This window comes from Sus scrofa, chromosome 14 (genome assembly GCF_000003025.6).
Source record: "Sus scrofa isolate TJ Tabasco breed Duroc chromosome 14, Sscrofa11.1, whole genome shotgun sequence".
Lineage (NCBI taxonomy): Eukaryota > Metazoa > Chordata > Mammalia > Artiodactyla > Suidae > Sus > Sus scrofa.
This window is the reverse complement of record NC_010456.5, coordinates 120642237-120659907: the sequence shown is the minus strand read 5'-3', so window position 1 is coordinate 120659907 and position 17671 is coordinate 120642237. Positions and strand designations below refer to the sequence as shown.

At 48.5% G+C, this 17671-nt stretch overlaps 1 protein-coding gene across 2 annotated transcripts in view; it reads right to left on the bottom strand.

Moving 5' to 3' along the window:
- Window positions 1-16217, bottom strand: part of MXI1 (MAX interactor 1, dimerization protein) — a 78942-nt gene extending 62725 nt beyond the window's left edge. Inside the window, exon 1 of one of the 2 annotated variants that reach the window (XM_003133181.6) lies at window positions 15702-16217. In XM_003133181.6, the coding sequence (XP_003133229.5) occupies window positions 15702-15963 (262 nt within the window). In that variant the 5' untranslated portion in view covers window positions 15964-16217. Of the gene's footprint in view, window positions 1-14264; window positions 15336-15701 lie in introns of those variants that run through there. The other variant, XM_021073199.1, reaches the window with a different exon arrangement.

Genomic DNA, 17671 nt, shown 5'->3' with positions numbered 1-17671 from the left:
TTAAAAGACTGCCAATGGCTGCTCTTACCACCACTGTCTTTCCAAGTTCCCAATCCAACAAGTCCTCAAAGTCTACACCAGAGTTTCTCAACCTCAGCGCTGTTGACATTTTGGGTGAATAATTTTACTTGGCGGGGGGGGGGGGGGGAAGACCTGTGCACTGCAGAATATTCAGCAAGATCCCTGGCATCTACCCACTAGATGCCAGTAGCACACCACCAACTCAGGTGTGACAACCAGAAATGTCTCCAGACATTGCCAAATGTTTCTTGGGGCACAAAAATCACCCCTGATTGAGAACCTCTGGTCTAGGGTGAGGAGGGGCAAGAGGGTCATAACTGTTGAATGCTTTTAGGAGCAAGCTGGGAATTGTGTAAACATCTATAACTTTCCCCCACGCTGATTTTTTTTAACCTGCTGGTAGACATCCAGAATAACAGGAAACTCTTGGTGAGGGGACAATTTCCCCTTCCCTGTGGTCATTCCAGTGGCTACTGCAGAAAATATCATCTCAAGATGAAAATGTTACTCTCAAAAATGTCATGGGCTTCATGCTGCATTTTAATATGCTCTCCCCCCCCCTTTTTTTTTCCAAAGTGAACAAAATTTCCAATGAGGTCAAAAAGCTGCAAAATTCTGCCAGCCCTTTTAAATATTACACTTGGCACCACATTTAAGAACCAAATAGATGTTCCATCAAAAGCGGGGAGACCAAAAATGAGAAATGCTCACAAGCCACAAGAGAAATTTTTTTTTATAAAGTCTTTGAAACAGAGAACTGTGCTTTTTCAGCTGTTGGCTAGGTCGCTTCAGATCTGGTCTCTCCCATTGGGTGTTTGTAACAACCACTCTCCACATTTCACCAAGGGACATGTTGGGGAGGGGAAGAATGGAAGTATTTAAAAAGAATACTTGTTCACTCAGAACATCTGTAGGCTGAGGATAGAAATTATTAGGCTGAAAGTTAGTTTCTACCACTGGCATAACCCCGTTAAGCTTCAGATCCCAAACTGCCAAGGGCTACCCCAGGAACTTAAAAGAGGTTGCTTTATAACAAATGAAAGTCTACCCAATGGGAAGTAAACCAGGTGACATGCAATCAAGAAAAAAAAAGTACAAACTGAAAATACACACAGGTTCAAGATGGGTCTAAATCCAACATCATTAGCCCTAACAGGTTATTAAGATAAAGCAGGGTGCTTGCATGTGCCTGGCCTTTCACAGCTGACCTTCAGATGAATTAACCAACCCTTCTTTTAAAGCCATGGCCAAGAGAGAGATGAGGAGATGGAAAGCAGTGAGAGAATTACCAAAAGGCAACTTGCATATGCTGAAGAAGGGACGAGGTAATGATAAGGGCTCCTTTCTGTACAGAAATATCTAGCCTTTTCTAAGAGCAACTGCAGGTGCCATGTCCTTCTCTGGCTCTGGCTGACTCCTTGAGCTCTTGCTTGGACATTAGCCACAAGGGTCTCCCAACAGCACAAAGCTTGGGGCTCTAGCCTTGGGAGAGTGATGCTACCCACACACCACCCCTCAGCACCAGCCTAGCCTGGAAGAACCCAGAGGCAGCCATGGCCTTTCTTTTGTTCTTATAAATCTAATGTGCACTACAAATGCAAATGGGGAATCTGAGGAAAAACAAGGCTTCCAAAGTCTGGAACCTTACCCACAGTCTCTTCTGTCCTCTCCCTAAAGTGTCTCTCTCCAAGGAGTATCATTTCAAGATGGAAAAAGTCCTCCAGAGTCCCCAGCCCTACAACTAGTGGGTACATTAGATATATTTTGGTGGGTACATCAGATATATTTTTCTTAAACTGAAGTGCTGGCAAACCCACAATGAGCTTTGCTACCAGCAACTGGTAATAGTGCTAATTGGGCTAATCAAACAGAAGGCACAGGTCTTTCACTAGTCTTCAAGTACACCTTTTTAAACCAGGCTTTACAATTGTCCCCTGGATGGGGACAACCTGCCTTCTGGAGGAAACAGGCAAAGCTCTCCATTCTTAGGGGTCCTTTCCCTGCACAATTTACTCAATGTACATTTCCAGAGGATTTACTGCACATTTATGAACAATGGAGGAGGCTGGTCTGTGTTATATCATTTCTGCAGACTGGGAAGATGAAAAGAGGATACCGGGCCATGAGGTTAAGGTACACGTCCAAAGTCACTGTGCTGTGACACCCGGTGCTTAAGAGAACTTCCCTGAAACTGCAAAGTGCTTACTACGCAGGGCAGTTTTCTGTAATTATCTTTATAAGGGTGTGTGTGGGGGGGGAGTCTTCAAATAATCAAGACTGAGAACAGGGGAGAGTGAGTCCTGAGCTCCTAAATAAGAACCAAAACAGTTATACATCTTTCCATCCCCCACTCCAAAACGGACAATGCAGCCTCCTCCTCGCCTCTCCCTTCGGATCCCAGAAACGTGAAGAGCAGCAGAAAACCTTTCCTTCTGCCGAGTGAGTCAGCCTAACTTCATGCGTAAGCTCTCCTCGAGTCAGCGGCAGCTCAGAGCTGCGGGTCTGTGTGCAGCCGAGATAAATTTGGGTCTAGAAGGGATGACGTAATGCTAAACCCGAGAGGTAGCTGCTGCCTCCCAGGGCTCCTGTCGCCAGGGCTGCCAGCTGACATCCCAACCACATGGAAAAGCACCACGACCCAGGTGCCTGAGCTGGGGAGAAAGGGAAAGGAAGGACAGGGGGCTGGGAGGAAACGGCGGGGGGGAGGCAGTGTTAATCTGAGATCACTGAATCTGGAAGTTTGTTGTTTTTTAACTTCGGTTTTCTGGTGAGATCAGGCCACTGGCAGAGGCTCAAACAGCTGCACTTGACTTCCATCCTGGCCTATCTCTTCCCCCTTAGAAAAGGGCTTCTTACATTTTATTAAATGGCCCTTATAACAGCAGCCTACTTGGGTGATTAGAATGGATGTGTTAATCTCTCAAAAGTCCCTTTCCCTCTTTTTTGCATCAACTTGGATCCAAGAAGAAATCTGCATTGCAGGACTCAATTAATATGCACATCTAAGACTTGCTTATCTGGGAGCACCCCACTTGGGGGCAAATGGTAAGATATTCAGGAGGATTTTGCTAGGACCATGCCAAGTGAATGTTCCCCGCAAAAAACATTTCATGGTTTGTTTCATAGAAGTTTGTATCATTAAGCTGATTCCTCAATCCAACCTCCATTTTTCAGATGAGAAAACAAGCTCGGAGAAGTATGGTAACTTACCCAAGGCCACACAGCTCTTCCTCAAACCGATGGAGCAAGGTTTAAGACTTAAGCCTACAGACTCTCATCCTGTGCACTGGACCCATCTAATAATTCTTTTTCTAGCTGATTTTTGTTTTTAAAAATAAGTAGATAAATGAAGTAAAATACATTCTCTGCTTTTTTAAATGTGTAGAGCCCCAATCCTTTAAATATCAAAATCAAGTTGCATTCCAAAGGGATCCAAAGCCTGTTCTGTTTTGTTTTCTGTTCTAGGTTCCTTCTTCCCTAAGGAAAGGCTGGTCTCAGAATCAACGCCTCTGCTGGCGATGACCACAAGCCAGGGGCCCAACCTCGCTACACCGCTTTAATTAAAATACCACCACAGATAAATGATCTTTGTTGCATGGAAGTAGTTTTCTTCATTAGGAATGCCTCCTGAATACTTTTTTCAAATGACATTTCATCATGTGTTGCTGTAGTTATGTGTTATTCTCCTTTAATTTGTGGTTATAATCATTTATACTGATAGATTTTGGCATGTATTCTGGTCAGCCATTTTATGTTGTTCTTGAAAACACTGCTCATTCCATGAGTTATTATTTTGTTTAGAATGTTTGCATCTATATTCAAAAGCAAGAACACACGATAATTTTTGGTTGCACTTATCAGGTTTTGGATGCACTGACCTCTTCTTTTAAAGTTAGATGCGACTTGATCCTAAAGCCTTAAAAAACAAAAAACAATTATCAGCGACTTTCCCCAGCTGCTAAGAGAATGCCCCACATTCTTGCCACAGCCCTGGGTAATCCTCCCTCCTCTGCCAGGAGCCTGCCTACAGTTGTGCTGCCTCTACCTCTGGGCATCACCATTCCCTTCCAGGCAGCAGAAACTTGTGGAGGTCACTCTTAGGCCCAGCCAGGCCCTGGACACGAAATCATACTAAGTCCTGCTGCCTGTGGCTGAGTTCTCAGCCTCAGGTAACGTTGTTTAGAGTAAAACACCAGGCCTTTGCCTGCCCAAAGACATCTGTGATCTTGCCATCTCTTCCAGCTCCAGCATTCTGATTCGAGGATTCTGGGATTCTCCAGAGATCCTAGAATGATATGCCTCCATTTGCCTACTAGCTGCTATATAATGAGAGCCAACTATGTGCATGGTGCTACTCGTACAACCAGTTCATTTAACTCTCACTCAACACACCTCTGAGATTCCTGATTCCCAGATGAGGCTCAGAAAGGTCAAGTGATTTGCCCAAGGTCACACATGTAGCAAATGGATTCAAACCTGGAGTTTCTAACTCTTGGACCCCTTAGCATACATCGGGGCATGTCAATCAGACATAGTCAAGCAAAATTGGTTAGGGCAATGGTCTCAACTGGGGTAATATTATCCTCTCAGGAGGCTTTGGAGATTTGTAGGGGTGTGTTTCTTGAGTGTCACAATGACTGGGGCGTTCTATTGGCATTTAGTGAGTAGGCACCAAGGATGTTAAATCCTGCAGTATTCTAGACTAATCTGCTCAAGAAGAACTGTCTTTTCAATAGTCCCCTTGTTGATAAAACATTAGATCAGAAGGTTAAAAGTCAGAGAACTCATCATTCACTCAGCCGATATTCCTCAAGCATCCATTATGTGCTGGGCACTAACCTAGATGCTAAAGGAAATAATGAACAAAACTACTGGTCTCTGCGCTCAAGGTGCTTGTACTCTAGCCTGACAGACTAATGGTGAACCAGTAAAATCATGGTAACCTGTAATAAGTGAGATAAGGGATAAATAATAAATGAGGTACAGCTGTAGCTTAGGTCAGGTGGGGGAATCAGCGTGCTCACAAGGGCCCCGCAGGCCAGCTTCTCAAACTTTAAGGAGCGTACAGATCAGCTGGGAATTGTGGCAAAATGCAGATTCAGATTCAGCAGCTCTGGGGTAGGACCTGGGAGGCCCATCTCTAACAAGCTCTCAGCAAACACTGAGGCTGCCCACCTTCAGAGCTCACACTGAACAGTAAGGGTGAAGGCCATTCAGGGAACTTAGATTTTAAGTGAGACAGGAAAGAAACAGTTGAAGGGTTTTCACCAAGTAAATGACACAGAACCAGTTATATGTAAGATCACTCTTGTTTCCTAGATCTTGATGGAGGAGAGGAAGAGGCTGGACCCACCCATTTGACCAGAACCAGCTGGCCCACCCTGTCAAGGTGGCAGCCAGGGCCTGAAGCTCATCTGTGCAGCTCACATTTGCCAAGCATGGGCCACACCAGTTGCTATACAAGCTCAGGCACCTTCAGAAAACCTAGTAGAGCCTGACAGGGTGTGGATCACACCTCTGACACCATAGCATGCAGTCTCAGGAGCCCTACTGGTTGGGTGAGTTTCCTGGGGGTGTGGGGCAATGTGGTACCGCAAGGGCAAATGGCAACACCTTCGACCATTGCCTTCCAGGAAAAGGGCCCTGTCTGGCTTCGATGTCACGTCTAAAGAGCACCAGAAGGTTTGGGCTGCCCTATCTCCACCCTAAAATAAACAGGAAATAAAGAACTCACTCCAGGGAGGCAGCCCCAAGGGGATCTTCAGCCTGGACTTCAAACATTCCAGATTCCATTTCTTGCCTCTTGCTCTCTGACACTTTCCTCAGAGCCCTGAAGTCTCCTCAGAAGAAAAAACAAACAAACAAACAAAAAAAACCAAAAAAAAAACCTGGTTTTGAGTCTCAGCTCCACTCTTTGTTAGCAGGTAGACTAGGGAAAGTTAGCCTTGCTGAAGCTGAGGCTTTCCTCATCTGTACAATGAGGATAATTACAGCACCCTCCTGTTGGGATGATTGAGACGATGTAATATAAAGCTCTGAGCATTGTGCTGGCACTTAGTAACTGCTCAGTAAAAGGGGACCACTGTCACTATTTCTTTGGAAAACAGAGACAACATCACGCTTGTCAGCAGCCCCCTTGGGGCTGAGAGAGACAAGAATTATTTATTGGTCTCTATTTGTCTGTTGCTTGCACTAGAATAGAGACCTAGAACTGGAAACCACACATACTGGATTTTGGAAGCAGCAAGCACAGTGCTTGGCTCCTCACAGGTGATGGAAAATGATGTGTTTATTGAGCTAAATGTTACAGCTGGTGGAAAGAACAAAAAAAAAAGTTGTCAGCAAGGCACTCAGTCTTGAGAGTCAAGAAAAAAGGCAGTGATGCTCGGGTGGGGTGGAGGTAAGAGGGAGGTAACACAGGGACGCCATAAGGTAGTTCTGGGCCCCTGGAGAAATAAAAACACAAGCCACGTGAGCTCGCACTCGCCACCCAACAACGGAAACAGAGAGACCCTGGGCCTGCCCTCCATTTTAATACAATGGTATTAAAATCATCCCAAATCATCTTTATTCAACTATCCTTGCTAATGGCAATAAAGATACAGAGTAAAATTCTCTCAAATAGCAGGTAATCCAAATCCCCTTTTATTAGCTTTAGTTTATTTAGTTTAAACGTCCCAATCTTTCTCTCCCTCAGGACACTGTGTTTATCTTTCTAATTTTGCTGTGTTTAAATTTCCTTAGGAGACACTGGAGTTGGATCTTAGAGGTATGAGGCCAAGGGCATGTCATAGGGGAGAGCAGGCGTGGTAGGAACACTGGTATGGACAATCCTGCAAGTGCAGAATGCCCCCATCTGTAAAGAACTAAGAGTGGAATGTGTTTATTTACAAGGTTGCTTACACAGTACTTGATTTCCTAAGCTCAGGCGGCTTAAAAAAGAAAGAGAGAGAGAGTCAGATCTGTAAAAATTATAAGGATAAACACAAAACACAAAGGATTTTAAATACCAGGCTAGGGGTGGCTGGGTGCATGCAGGGAGGGGAGGGACTATTCCTTTTTGCAGGGTGCCCAACACAGATTTTTGTTCTGTCTATAGCAATGGCTAGAACCAAAAACACAAAGCCCAAATCAGATGCAGTCGCACATTGCTGGAGTTTACTTTAAGACTACTGAATTTCTAACACCCTGGCAATGGAATAGAGTGTACGTAGCTCCATGAAGGCAAGGACTGTGCCTCTAGGTCCTAGCTCAGAGCCGGACCTAAAGCAGTATGCACTCCTTAAATACCACTGTGATGAATAGATGCACGAACAAACTCACACAACACATTTAGGGAGAATTCCTGGCACACAACATAATTCCATATTTCATAAAACTATTCGCCATGAGGGTCTTTTAAAGAGAAGTTCCCTAACCTAAATTTTTTTTTAAAAAAGGGATCCTATTTACATATATTTCCTGGAGATGTATTGCTCAAAACAAGGGTCACCTGAACTTTCAAAAATATTTCACAAGCAAGGGGCCCAGCACAGCACTCTGCCAAGATGGGGAAGCAAAGAAAGAACCTCCAGCTCAGCTCCGGAGAGGTGGTGGCAAATGCCCATTTGTTTTGGCCAGAGAGATCAAATCAGCTGCTGACAGCTTTAACACCTCCAGCCAGGCCACTCAGGGACAATAATATCAGAGACAATTACTTCCCTTTAGTTCAGCAGAAAAGCCAGAGAGCAGGTGTCTGTTCCTGCGGAATTGAAGGTTCTCTCCAGAGTAAGCCAGCGCTCCACCCTCCACCCCCGGGAGGAGGCCTCTCTGAGAAGACTGGATTTCCTCCTCCTCAGTTTAGGCTGCATAGCCATCCTGTCACTGTCACCTCCTTCGGGCTCCTCCCAACCCCACCCCCCAAATGTAAAAGAAAATGTTTTTTTCTAAATGGCAAAGTCAAATTAGCTTCATTTTGAAAGACTATTTAGAATGTTGCAACGACCTTTGCAATAACCGGACACACCCTGGGATCAGTAAACCAGGGTTGAAAATTGCTGACTTTATGAGCACCTGACCTGTAAAACAAAAGCCCAGTTTGGGGCTCTGTCTGGGACCCATTCTCACGTCAGCTGGGAGGGAACACAGCCAGAAAGGACCTGATTCTGCCTCTGCTGTGTCATCTTGGGCAAGCCACTGTCCCTCTCTGGGCCTCAATCTCCCTGTCTATATAATGAGGATGATGGACATTCTGTGACCTCTGGGGCTCCTTCTGACCCTGAAGCTCTGTCTTACCACCTGCCTCCTTTCAAAACAAAACCCAAAATGGAGTGGAAGGAAGAATGGGAAAGGGAAGAGAGCTGATTCCAAAAGCCAGGCTCCAATAAGCCTCCCCCCAGCCCTGCCTGCTGGAAATCAGTTTCTTCATTCTGCAGGAACATTCCCATTTCTTGCTGGGTTGTTGCTTTTTATACTTCTTTTTCTTTCTCTCTCTCTCTCTTTTTCAACTCAAAAGCCACAAAACCACAACTCACCTCCCCAGAACGGGTCATTTGGAAGCCAGAACTGTCAGAGGTTAGGTGTGTCAGGCCTGGCATACTGGTAGTATCTAAGTGAAGACCAGGCCAGGGCAACCATGTGCTTCTCCTCCAGAAACCCAGTTTAAATCAATATTTATCCAACTGTATTTATAGAAAGTGGTGGTGGTAGGGAAGAGGGGGTGGGGTGGGGAGGCAGGGGGATCTCAAACAGAACAAGCCACAATGACTGATGCAAATCTTTGTGGCCAATTCGTTTTTGCAGGGCCAGGCTTTTTTTAAAGGCAAAAGACCCAGCTTTTGATGAACCTGCTGTTGGCCCCAGTACCATAGCAACATCCCCAAGTCCTCTAATATGTCCAGAGGACAGACTAGGGAAAGGCAGCAGGAGGGGGGTGGTGTTTCCTAGGAGCCTAAACTTGAGTTAGGGCCAGGAGAGTTGAATGACTCTGAAAAAACAACAACAACAAAAACCCTCTCTGGTTGGCTCTTCTGCCTCCAGCCTCACTTCTAAACCCTTTCAAAGCAGGGTGTGTACTGGAAGGCCTTGGACAATCAACAGAGTGTCTCAAACACCTGCTCTGCCTCAGGTTGTTGGGTGACCTTGAGCAAGTCATTTTACCTCTTGACTTCACTCCTTGGCTGGAAAATGCACGTGTATACACATATATGGTTAAAACCACAGGCTCATTCCGGAATCAGAGGCCTAGGTTCAAACTCAGTTCTGCCATTACTAACCATGTGACTTTTGGGCAACTTACTCAGCTCCCTGTTCCTCAGTTACCCGGTGTGTAAAACAGGGGTAATAAAACTGCATACTTCATGGGGTTGTTGTGAAGATTGGAGGCAATAATGCACGGTTAGCCCCATACTTGGCATATAGTCAGTGCTTAAGAAATGGCAGCCAGGATTAATATTATGCAACACAATTAGTTGCTACTGCTGAATGCTGGCACCCCTCTTCACTTCCCTCAGTTCTCCCTCCAGACTTATAATGGCCATCCTCAGATGAAAGCCCCTATTTCTGGGTATGTCAATGGGAGAGTGTTTGGGACCGAGAGGGTGGGTAGGTGAGCAGCTGTAGTTTTGTCTTGTATCTGATGGAGCTTCTTTCCCCCTCACACCAGGAATGGCTCAGTTAAGCTTCTCCAACTTCCTAAAGTCCAGCTGCTCTTCCTGGGCCCCCTCCACAGGGTATCCACAGTCCCTGGGAGCACTGGGACTCTGAAAGCCACAACTGTATCTTCAAAAGTCTACTTCTGGCATTTACCAATGGGCAGAGGTCATATCTAAAACCGGGGAAAAAAAAGTTGAATCTGGGGAACATAAGTTTGGATGCAGAGGAAATAGAAGCTTGATTTAAGAATGCCCTTTACACAACCCCACCAAAAGCAAACACCCCCATTCCACGCCCATCATAAGTCAACCCACAGAGTTTTAGGAAAAAAGAAATTTCACATAGTAAATGCTTAATATGTATTTGTGGAATGAATGAATCGTAAGATGCCCACCATGCAAAAGTGTGACCTGCATAAACATTTAGCTGCCACCAAAGCCCTCAATTTTAGCATAAGTCACCCTGGTTCCCTGCTCTCTAAACCAATAAATGATCCATTTTCAGGGTCCCAACTGATGCAGTCTCTGCTCTCCAGGCCTGACCTACCATCTCCTCATAGGCCCTGGGTCTTTATGGGCCAAGGGCAATCTGTATTGATTATGGGAGACATCCTCCCTCTTTGGAAGAGATCAGTATTTCCAACTCTTCTCCAGGTCTTCAGAAAGTCTGTCATGTGTTCCCTGGCCTTCAAATCTGCTGTGCCATAGCCAATAAGTGACAAATCCAACCAAAGTTTGTATATTAAGTGACTACTGTATGCTGCCTGTTACGCTATACACACGGTGACATATACTGAAATACTGTAGGTGATATTTTCCCCTAAGATGCTGATCATCTCCCTGTGGAGATAAAGCTAATGCACAGCAAACAAGTAGAGAATTTCATGGTACTGATGATCAAAGCTCAGAGAAGTGATTGTTTATTGAGCACTACTATATTCCAGGTACTTTAGCTAATTTTTTTTTTCTTTTTCGGCCACACCCATAGGCATATGAAAGTTCCCCCACTAGGGATCAAATCCAGCTGGAGCTGCAACGTACACCACGGCTGCAGCAACGCTGGATCCTTGACCCACTATGCTGGCCAGAGATGGAATGGTCACTTCCACAGAGACAAACTGGATCATTCACCCACTGTGCCACAGCAAGAACTCCTATTCCAGGTTTTTGGGTTTTTTTTTTTTTTCTTTTTTTTTCTTTTTAGGTTAGGGCCGCACCCACGGCATATGGAAGTTCCCAGGCTAGGAATCGAATTGGAGCCATAGCTGCCAGTCTACGCCACATCCACAGCAACAATGGTCCTGAGACCAGTCTGCAACCTACACCACAGCTCACGGCAATGCCAGATCCCTGACCCACTGAGCTTGGCCTTGAATCTGGATCGCACCCACATCCCCATGGATCCTAGTCAGATCCACCTCTGATGCACCACAATGGGAACTCCTTCAGGTACTTTAAATGGAGCACCTCAGTTAGTTGTTCAGTAGGCAGGAAGCTGATGCTGTTGTTCTCTCTGTACTACAAAATGAAATGAAACCCCAGAGAGGTTAAGTAGCTTATGCCCAAGGTCACACAGCTAGTAAGCAGTGAAGGAAGAATTTGGGCCCTGCTCTGGGTGGCTGTGAAACTTTCATTCTCTCAACTACCATGACTTAAGAAACAGCCAGGGGAGGCTTCCTGGAGGAGGTGGTAGCTGACCTAGGCCTTGAAGGGTGGGAAAGATGCATGTAACCCCAGGGGAGCAAGAGAATGAAGGCATTCTAGACAGAAGGAAGAGTCTGAGTCAAGCACCATGACTGTGAAGCCTGCTCGTTGGTGGGCCTGCTGGAAGGGAGCAGAGATTAAGTCAGGAAGGCAGGGTGGGGCCAAATGACACCACACAGCAGCAGCTCACTCCATCAGAAGGAAGAAGCTGCTCTTTGGCCTGTCCACGTCCCTAGGAAAACACCTCACCCTCAAACCCAGGCAGTCTACTCCAGAGAGAAATGCATGGCTTCTACTCCCACTTAATCATTCTTCTCTATCTTAAGCATTGCCCCAAAGCCCACATTCCCTAGACACTGGGAAGCCCATTTCTGTCCTGTAGACCTTACCCGTTACAATAGTTTCCACTTGCCTGCTGACCAAGTTTTATGCACAGAACACCCCTTTGTGAATTTCTTTCTTTTCCTCTTTCAGTTTTAATCTTTACCAAAACAGGAAGTAAATATTTGTTCTAATAAACAGTCATTTCTAAATTGCTAACCTTCCACTGCACCTCAAATGGATATAGGTGATTATGTCAGGTTATTTATACACAATTTGTGATAACATGGTCACAGTATCCACGATGAATATTTCTGGAGGCCTTTAATTTGAGATTCTTAGGGACTCACATCAGTTGGAACTTTGGGAGAATGTATTTGCATATCCTAAAAATCCTTGCCTTGCACATAGCGGTCAGTCAATACTGAGTGACTTAATCTGAACCCCCAAGAAAACTCATCATATCTAGATGGGAATAATTCAGTACTGTAGACCCATTCAGGGAGCACTCCTAGTTCAGAAACCTCAAGGAGGCAATGAAAGCAGTTCTGGCGACAATGGAAAATAAGGCCAGCTCCTGCCAAGTAAGTACTTTGCAAACAGTAGAAACGGAACGTGTTAACTCGTGACCAGGTTCTAAGAGTGCATTTCGAGAATGTCTCACAGAACCCGAAATGGAGAAATGAGGCTCAACAAGCACCTCCGGGGTAAAGAGCGTCCCTCTAAGAAGGAATTGTACCAGCTGGCCACACTACAGCTCCCAGAGATTTTCTGGCTTGCTTCCTGGCTCCACCCCCCAGTCTCTGGCCTCAGCAACGCGTGACGTCAGAGGAAACTGAAGCTGTCGATTGGCTGAGCGACGCCGCTAGGTCAAGTCCAGTCAGAGGAAAGAAGTTTGTCTCCATGTGGAAACCATGTGTCTCTAGCTGGGAGGGGGAAGAGGAGGAGGCGGAGAAACTGAGATCAAGTGATTACTGGAGAACTGGCTGAAATGAAGGCGGGGAGGTTGTGCACCTGAGTCGGCCAGTAATGCCCTTTGCAGTAGTGACCTAAAAACAAAAACAAAACAAACAAAACAAAACAAAAAAAAAAACCCTTGCCCAACAAACAAAACTCGAACCCTCCACCCTCATCATAAAAATAAAAAAGCTAGGGTCCCTGCTTTCTTCCAAAAACCAGAGACCTGAGAAATGCTGGAATCCTATCAGAAAGCCTAGATTCCCCTCCCTCCCCCAACGACGGAATGATGTAAGCGTTTCAGAAAGCGGGGCTCTGAAGCAAAACAAGCCCCGCGCGCGCGGAGCGACCCGCAGTGCCCGAGCCCGGCGCACGCACGACCCGCCCCCCGACTCGCGTTATTGCTGTGCACACGCGGACCGCCGTGACGCGCGGGCATTGTGTGCAGCGAGCAGAAAACAACGGCGAGCGCCGCCAGCTCGAAGAGAAGCCCCCAGTAAAATGAAACAGACGTAGAGCCCGCTGTTTTCCATACCAGGAGACCCAGACCCGGAGGGAGGAAGGTCGAGTCTGGGAAAAATAAACTGGCCCCCGTGGGCCGTTCCTGTTTGCAGGGAAGATAATAAAGGATGGTGATGGTCGCCCATAGTTTGCTGGAGGTCACCCTGCCTGCGTGAGCTGGTTAGGGAGGGGGCGAGGGCCTAGGCCAGGGTCCCCGCAGTCCAGCCGAGCGCGGCGCCCCACGCTCTCGGGGAAATCTGGGGGCCGCTGGCATCACGTCATGCTGAGCCAAACAGCCGCGGCGAAAAGAAGCAAGAGAGCTAAAAATACTCCCGCGGGGAGCCGGCCGAAGGAGGGGGGCAGCGGGGCCGAGGGGCTGATTACGCACACGAAGTTGACTTTGACTGGGGCGCTGAGGTTCCCGAGCCCCTCTCGGGGGCTTGCAGCGCACACGCCTCGGTAAAGGGACCTGGAGGAAGCCCTTTGGCTTCCAAGGTCTCAGGAGCCCGGTTCCACTGCCGATGGCCCGCCCCGTGAGGGGCAGCCCGGCCCGGCGCGCCCGGCCCTCTGCTTACGTGACTGGTGGCCACGCCGGAGCTCCGGCACCGGGTAAACAAGGAGGTGGCGGCGGCCAAGGCGGCCGGGGGCGGGAGGTAGGGGGCGGAGGTCTCCGATTGTCTGCGAATGTGAGGTGGGGGGGACGGGACGCGGTGGAAGCTCCAGCCGCCTCCTTAGTACACCTCTCTGTGACGGGTGGGAGAGGGCAGGGGGCAAACCAGGTTTGCCACACACTGCCAAGGTGCCCTCTTTGGGTGTACCGGCCCCCCCCGCTCCCCCGCCAGAGTCGGCGCCACGGGACAGACTCTGGGGACCCGGGCAGGGGATAGCGAAAGAAATTACGCCCCTCCCCCCTCCAACAAAAGCAAACACACTAAACAAAACCACGTCTTTACCCAGCTTCCCACCAGCTCTGGCTTTTCAGAAACTACCCTCCTGACGAATGCACACTGCCCCCCCCCAAGCCCCGTGAATAATCGCAAACTGACTCGGCTACACCGCCAGCGATGCGCCTTTCTCGCAAACCAGGGACTCTGAGAAAACAGGGGAGAAGAAAAGAAAAGAACGCACCGCCGACCTCCCAACACAAATCCTTGTTTTGCCTTAAGCTGCTGCACGATTTCGCTGCCATCACACGGTTACTTTAACCCCGAGGGCCTGGGTTGTTGGTTAGCTAAGGTGTTTTTGTGTTTGAGGGTTGTTGTGTTTTTTGGGGGGGAGGAGGCTGCAAGATCTGACACGTTGCAATCGGACCATTTCCCCCCCTTCTTTCTCTCTCCCTCCATTACCCCCCCCATCTCACTGATCTTCCTACTTCTTCGGACAGATTAAACAGCCTGCTTTTCTCTAGTCCGTCTGTCTATCTGCCTCAGCCCCTTCCCCCTTCTCGCAGCTATTATTTGTGAGGATAGTGCTGGAGACGGCGCACACGCGTGCCCCCGTTAGGGCGCTGAGTCGACTGCCTGGGGAGGTTTGGGGGACCCAGCTGGCGGGGGCAAAAATCAAACAAATACAAAAAAGAAGGCCAGGCCAGTGTGGAACTCCCAACACCCCCACCCCACATCACTCTCCACCTGAATCTGGGGTGGGGGTGGGGGGAACAGCAGAAATCCACCAGCAAGGCACTTGCCTTCCTCGCCCAACGCGCTCACTAGGGAGCCGTCTCCCGGAAAATAAAGAAACCGCACATAGCAGCCCACACCTTCTTCCCCAACTATTGTTTCCTGAGAGATCCCAAAGTTTCCTTCTAGCTGCCTCCCCCTCGTCGAGTTTCCCGGGCGTAGGATGGCGGGTCCGGGGCAAGCTGCTGGCTCTGCCTGGCTTTACCGGCCTGTTTCTTTGGGGGGTACACCCCAGGGCAACAGAGGCGCAGGGGGACTGTATCCGTGGACGCGATGGCGTGAGCCCAGCCCTGCTGCGAGAGGAGAGGAAAAAGCAAAGTAGACAGGAGGGAGAAGCAGAGCCGTGCCAGCCCGAGCCCACGCTGTGGAGGGCTGTTTGGTTGTTGTTGTTATCGTTGTCGTGTGTGTCTGTGTGTTTTCTTTCTGGAACCGCTGAGCTCTGCCTATGGTTTCCAACTTTCGGCTTCTAATCCCCACCCCACCCAAGAACGAGCTTCAGAAAAACAACACTTGTCTGCCGGAGAAGGCTCCGGAAAAAAAAAAAAAAAAAAAAAAAAAAGGAAGAAAGGCGACCTCGAAGAGATGAGCTCTCGGCTCAGTTGTCAGCAAACAACAACACTCCCCCGGCTCCTCGGCCCAGCGGTCCTCCTAGCCTAGAGGAGACGGACAGACAGACGCACCGACAGCCCCCCCCGCCCCCGCTCGTCTTTGTTACATCTTTAGCAGCTTTGTGCGTGCGTGTCCTTTCTCCGGTGTCATCGGCTTTAATGCCGAGGGCTGGATGTGTGTGTTGGAGGGAGGGGGCCAAGCAGGCGACAGGGGTTGCCCAAGTGGGCGAGGAAGAAAGAGCCAGGCGCCGAGGAGGAGCCGGGGCCCCCAAACTTACTTTTGTTTTCTTTCTCGATCTGCTCCAGGTAGCTGGCGGCCTCGAGCAGAATCTGCACGTTTTGCAGAAAAGTGTTGATGTGCTTCTCCATCGAGTTCTCGCTGGTGTTGAAAATGTCCGAGAAGGGGCACCTGAGCTTGGCCCCCGCGGGCTCCTCTGGTTGGGCCGGGGGCTGGGGCGCGGCCACCGCCGGGGGCGCGGCGGGGGCCAGCCCCGCGCCCTCGCAGCGCGCTTCCTTGCGCGGCCGCCCGCGTTTGCCCATGGAGGGACCGGGGTCCGCCAAGCTCGTCCTCTTTTGGGGCTGCGCGGCTCGGCCGAGCTCCGGGCCCCAGGGGAGACCCGGCTGGCTGAAGCAACTAAAGCGCCGAGGCGAAGAGGCGACCTGACTTCCCGAGCCTTCTGCGTGCAGTTGTGTGTTTGAGTGTGTGTGTGTGTGTGTGTGCGTGTGTGTGTGTGTGTGTGTGTGTGTGTCGGTCTCGCAGTGGGTCTGTGTGTATGGGAGATTGAATGAACCTACAGGACGGACGGAGGCGCTCTGGCGCCTGGGTCCTAGTGCGAGCCTGTCGCCATCGGACCGGTCAAAATAAAAGGTGGAGACTAGCGCGGCGGGGACCGCCCCCTGCTAGTCCCTGCGTACTTCCCCGCCTCTCCCCAAATCTCACCACAGTGTAGAACGTATGGCTCTGAAAGCACCTGCAAAAAAACAAACGACTAGGCTATTTTTTCTTTACATAAAAATAATAATGCCTGACACATAGTAGGTTTCCAATAAATGGTAGCTGCTATGACTTAAAAAAAAAAAAAAGTCCAAAAAATCATCATATGTAATCCTCAGTTTTCTCCCCCCAATCCACACACTCATTCACAGAGGCCGGGGTGTCTGCCTTCACAGGACCAAATGAAATCCCCAGGCCACCATATCCCAGTTACAGATTTACTCACTCTTTCTGTCTCCCTTCAAATGCAATGTTATTTTCCAGGAAGGGGGAGGAGATGCAAGCATCTCTATCTACACTCCTCTTTCCCAGCCTTAGTCCAGCTGTGCAAAGCTCACAGTAGGATGCCTCCACACCTGGCCCTCTTTTATTTGACAGAAAGGCAGAAATGGCAGCCCAGGAACCTCCCACCTCTACCGCAGCTGAATTCCACCTTTTGGCTCTGAAGAGCCCCACCCAAGTTGACATAGTTTTCACTGCTCCAGCAGAGCTAACAGTTAGGGTGTACAGGAACCATTGATGCTTTCCAGATCTGGGGTGTGTGGTGGGAGTCAGGGCCCTTGGGAAGTGCCACAGAGAAGGATTCAAGTCCCAGCTCTGCTCTGTATAGGCTGCGTGAGCCTGGATGAGTCCTCTAACCTCTCTTGGCCTAAGTGTCCCCATCCATGAAAACTCTGATAAGAATAATGCATTAATTAAATTATAATCGCCCTTAGGATGCTGCCTGGCCCCTAGTAAGAGCTTTTGCTTGCAGTATAGATCCAGAGAAGAGGCTGAGTCCCCTACCTGCACCTAAGCAGGAAAATAAGTTGCAGGAAGCAAGACTTTTCTGCACTTTGTTGGAAAACATCTTTGCAATAAGCCCTTCTAAATATTGTCACCTTGCAAGGCCACCTGGAGTTTTCCTGCAGGGGAACTATTTACATAGAAGACATCATGAATGCTGCCCATGGATTTGTGCCACCCAGCTACCTTACTTAGAGACAGCTTTGTACACATTCGTCAGGAAGAATTTTACTGGAAATGGAAACTTTTTGGAAAAAAAGGAGAGAAAGTACATTTCTTTGTGAAGCCCCTTCCATGTAGAACAGTACACACACTCTCAGGAAAGTCTTGTGTGATTTTGGACTACAGTAACCCACTGCTGATATAACAGGAACAGTCAGTAACTGGCATTTTATAGCCAATATATTCACATTTTGTCCCATAATATAATCATACTACCCATACCCTCTGCTCATTTTCCATCTTGGT